The sequence below is a fragment of the Rhododendron vialii genome, chromosome 10a (assembly GCF_030253575.1).
Source record: "Rhododendron vialii isolate Sample 1 chromosome 10a, ASM3025357v1".
NCBI lineage: Eukaryota > Viridiplantae > Streptophyta > Magnoliopsida > Ericales > Ericaceae > Rhododendron > Rhododendron vialii.
Genome location: NC_080566.1, coordinates 32,358,456 through 32,362,774, shown reverse-complemented (window position 1 = coordinate 32,362,774; position 4,319 = coordinate 32,358,456). Strand labels below are relative to the sequence as shown.

Here is a 4,319-nt window from a genome sequence, read left to right as displayed (position 1 = left end):
TGAAAGAATGGATTCTTGAATCTGCAAATCTTATATTCTCTCCGTTCCTAAATAAATGTCTGTACTGAAAATCTAAACCTTTAAAAACAAGCATTTTTTTGTTCAAAAAATTTTTAAAAAATGGAAAAAATACCTTCACTCCGAAGGTATTTTTTTCAAAATTTTTGAACGAAAAGAATACATCTTTTTAAGGGTCTAGGTTTGCGGGCCTGATACTAATTAATAACGTGTTTTCTTTTCTTTCCTTTTCTTTTTTTTTTTTGGGCAGTGTTCTGTTAAAGTTGGTTGATGCATTAAATTCTGCTAACATCATTACTTGGCATATTCTTAATTGAGAGCTGATTCTGCCAGGGCATCCGAAGAAATAAGTAATTCCTATGCCAAATTTTGGTCAATAAATTGCCTTTATAGCACATGTGTGGGTGTGTGTGTGTGTGTGTGTGTGTGTGTGTGTGTGAGAGAGAGAGAGAGAGAGAGAGAGAGAGAGAGAGAGTTTTTATAGTCACGACCAAGAGAAAAGCTTTTTAATTTCCTTGTACATGGGTAGTTAAATTACATGATGTACAAGCCTTACAGCCTAGAGGAAACCAATATTTCTTTCCCCTCCTTCCTCCTTCTCTTTTTGTTCATTTTTTTTCTCCCTAGTTTTTGAACTCGAAATCACATATTGTCACTCCACGGTAAGACATTTCTCAGTTGTTGACACTTTGAGTTCCTCAAGCTGTCTCCGGACCCGGAGTTGTCGTCGCAATGACAGTCTTTTCCACTGCACCAAGCGTTGCAGAAAGTCCATTACCTGTTGCGTAAAACCATGATAATTTCTAAGTAAGCTTAAATTATTGTTAAAAAAACTAAAGTAGTACAGGAAATGTATGTGAAAAGTTTCTTGCCTCGGATGGCTCCTGCAAATAGTAAGATGCATTGGTTTCCTTCGGAATCTTGGACACAAGAATGCCAAAACCTTGTCCCCTTTCTCTTAAAACCTAATTCGGGATACGAATAAAAATAATCAATTTAAATTTTGGGAAAATCTTAAGAATTACAAATTATACATTATTTCACGTATTGCATACCTTGAATGCATCTTCATCTGTTCGGTCATCTCCAATATAAACAGGAAATACATCGGTGCAATTAGCATACCCTAAAAGAAGAATCCATTTTGCAAAAGTTAGTGATTAATACATGCACACTAATTACTAGTAATTAGCATCCCTACATTGTATGCCAAATAAACAATTACAAGTAAAACTCACCAAGAGACTCTAACAAAAATTCAAGAGCCTTCCCTTTGTCCCATTTAATTGTAGGACGGATCTCTAATACCTGTATTAATTAACAAAATATATTTAAAAAAATTGAAGATACGCATCTTCCACTTGGACCCACATACAAAAAATAGAACCGAATAAATAATAATAATTTTGAGATGCCATATCGTACCTTCCTTCCTTGAGTCAATCGAAGCTTTGGGTACTCCTTTAGAACTGACCTCACTTGTTGCGCCAATTCACACCATCTCTGTATTTTTATAAAACAATTTGGTCAGATTCTTTTCAACTTGTTTAATTACTTTTATTAGTAGATAGAAGACAAAAAATTATTATCATATTATGTAAATTAGGAGTTTATAAGCAAGAACTCAATAAACAACCAAACATGTTGCTTTACAAACCTTGATCATATCAAAAGAAAATTTAAAAAGAAAAACAATAGACCCTAAAGGGTTGAAGGCCGGATCGGCCGTCCATCCCGGTAATGGATGACTCAGATTTTAATTCGCGCAATAGACAGTTCAGATCAATAAGAGTTCGGATTAAATTTAAATCAGCAGCGTCAAAATAGATGGCCGAATTGGCCGCCTTACAGCCCCTGTAATTCGGGCTACACTACAGGATTTTCAAATTCAAAAAATCATAGATGCCGTACAGTGACAAATGCAGATCAATTCACGAGAATCAGCCTCTTTTTTATGCGAGGACTTGAAGATTTCATAAAAACTAAACGCAAATAGTACTAATAGTGTTACCATTTTACCTTTTCATCGACAAGGCGAAAATGCACGGAGATGCAAAACTTGTTGTGTTCCACCTTAGCACCGGGAGTAGATTTTGTTTTCTCCAACAATGCTTGGTAAACCTGCAAATTTTATAGTAAAGGAGTGTTATGAAACTTGATCGCGTTACGACTGATTATTCGAAATTTTTTCATATTTCCAACGATATATGTATCAAGCTTAAATTCGTTGGATTCGCCTAAAAAATTAACACCAACCTCATCGATCATCGGAACAAATTCGCTGGCAGGTTGACAGAGAACACCTTCATCATCCTGAAAATTACGTACCCAAAAAAATAACACTATCAGCTTAGAATAAAAAAAATTATCGCGTATGCTCCGGCCTTTGGTACTATTAAAGTTGCAGTTCTAAAATGGGGAAAAAAATGTGTATGGGGAAATGTACAGTGGTGTGGCAGACTACAAAAACAAGAATACACCGAGCTTTTGACTCACATTTTTGTATTGGGCACCTTTTGATGGCCCTTTAATGTCCATTCCATGGCTTCCGGCATAATACAGTTCTGCTAGTCGTACAAAGCTATACACCTTTGAACCAAGAAAAAAAAAAAGAGATGCAAACAAGAATTAGTTCAACGCTATTTTCTCTCTGTAAAAATATGCACCAGAGAGAGAGAGAGAGAGAGAGAGAGAGAGAGAATACAAGAGCAAGTACCTTGTCTCTGCATCTGCCACTCACTATGGCAGTGGGAAAGTATCTGGCAAGTTTTCTCACTGTTGCTCTCATCTATTGATTGAAACAGATAACAATTATGAATAAAACAGAGCACTAAGCAAAGGTGTTTAGACTTGAAACAGAGGATTGAAGAAGAAGAAGATGATGATGATGAAATTACCGAATCGGACATGAAAGCTCGATCCGGGTCGTCGACGATCGGCGAAAGCGTGCCGTCGTAGTCGAGGAACATCACGATTTGCTTCCCCTTCGAAGCGCTCGTTATCTGCTCGAACATTTCCAGAGCTGATGGGTGTTGTAGCTGTTCCAACAAAAATTCAGATTCGTTGAAGCAGTATTCATGTAAATATGTATGTCGCTCTAGTTTTAGTGGGGAAGCCATAACTTTGAGGTTTCGACTGTGACTCAAATTTTTGTGAGGCTAGTACCCTTGAAAAGAAATTCAAATGTGTTAGAATTCAGAACATTCGGTCGATAAATGGATGGTCCAGATTTACAGTTCAGATTCACAGTGAATCTGGACCGTACCAGGCCTCAAATTCATAAGGAGGACCATAATGATGTGGGTTCTTGTATTTTCGATGTGGGTTTATGTATTTTCGTATACATGAGGAGTACCATTTAGTATGTAGAGAGAGAAAAGGTAGGAGACTTACCATCCAAGAAGTTTCGTCCTGAGAGGAGAGAGAAGGGGTGGACTTGACATGGGTAGGTGAGGACGCTTTCATGGAGTCAACCCAGGCGTTGATTCGCGCCGCAGTGCCGTTGATTTCGAGGTTCTGGAGCAGCTTCTTCCGAGAAATGGTGATGTAGCTCCCGCCCGGCACCACCGGCGGCTTCTGCGCCGCGGTGGTGAACAGGGCGGCGGCCGAGGGGTTGGTCGTCACCGCCACCGTTATCTCCATGTTGATGCCCGATTTCGCGTCGGTGATCACCACATTCTGCTTAGTCGTCCTGTCTCCTTCGTCAACCAAACTCACTGCCAAAAATCAAAACGAAATCACAACATTAGGGCTGTTTCATGGATGCATCATTTATTTTCTTTTTTTTTAAACTCATGAAGAGCACCAAACTCAAAATTGAAAATTACCCATTTTAGATAAACTTGTGTTCTCGCTGATAGCCAAAATGCCTTTTGTGTATAGAAAAAGTTTGTTCGGTGGGAAGGAAAACAGAGGAGAAACAGAGAGCTCTGGCTTTCAAGGTTAGAAAACAGAGATGCAGTCAATTTTGCGACCCTGATTGAACAACAAAACTAACCGACTTAGAAAACTCAAAATGGGTCTCAAAGAGCTGAAGAGAGAGAGAGAGAGGATTGTGGGAAAGATTGAGTCCCATATGGGTTGTTTTATACTAGTGTATTGTAGAGAGAGAGAGGGGATGCCCCAAGTTCTAGTGGGACCCTTACGGGGGGCCCCACGGTTCAACCCCACCGCCCAGTATCCTGAGGGTTCAAAACGTGGCCCACGGCACCGTATAAGCATCCGCTCCACGCCGTCTTCGCTCACGCCCTTAACAGCCAATACCACCTGGACATTTTATCCACGTGGATCCATATATACGT

At 39.3% G+C, this 4,319-nt stretch overlaps 1 protein-coding gene across 1 annotated transcript; it reads right to left on the bottom strand.

Moving 5' to 3' along the window:
• Positions 1-493: 493 nt before the first annotated feature.
• On the bottom strand, positions 494-4,074 carry LOC131302451 (probable trehalose-phosphate phosphatase J). Its single transcript, XM_058329111.1, has 12 exons — positions 3,846-4,074; positions 3,412-3,734; positions 2,916-3,056; positions 2,735-2,806; positions 2,515-2,607; positions 2,275-2,331; positions 2,038-2,139; positions 1,444-1,521; positions 1,257-1,326; positions 1,074-1,144; positions 891-983; positions 494-796 (listed from the first exon to the last, which is right to left on the bottom strand). Exons 1-12 carry the CDS (start codon positions 3,847-3,849, stop codon positions 671-673), a joined length of 1,230 nt encoding a protein of 409 aa, XP_058185094.1. The 5' UTR covers positions 3,850-4,074; the 3' UTR covers positions 494-670.
• Between the last annotated feature and the right edge of the window lie 245 nt (positions 4,075-4,319).

What these genes read in the sequence shown, in the direction of transcription:
- LOC131302451 (XM_058329111.1), bottom strand. An exon ending in CAGATGAAGATGCATTCAAG is followed by an intron (nt 984 to 1,073) that starts GTATGCAATACG and finishes ATCCCGAATTAG; the next exon opens with GTTTTAAGAGAAAGGGGACA. An exon ending in ATTTGCAGGAGCCATCCGAG is followed by an intron (nt 797 to 890) that starts GCAAGAAACTTT and finishes TTTACGCAACAG; the next exon opens with GTAATGGACTTTCTGCAACG.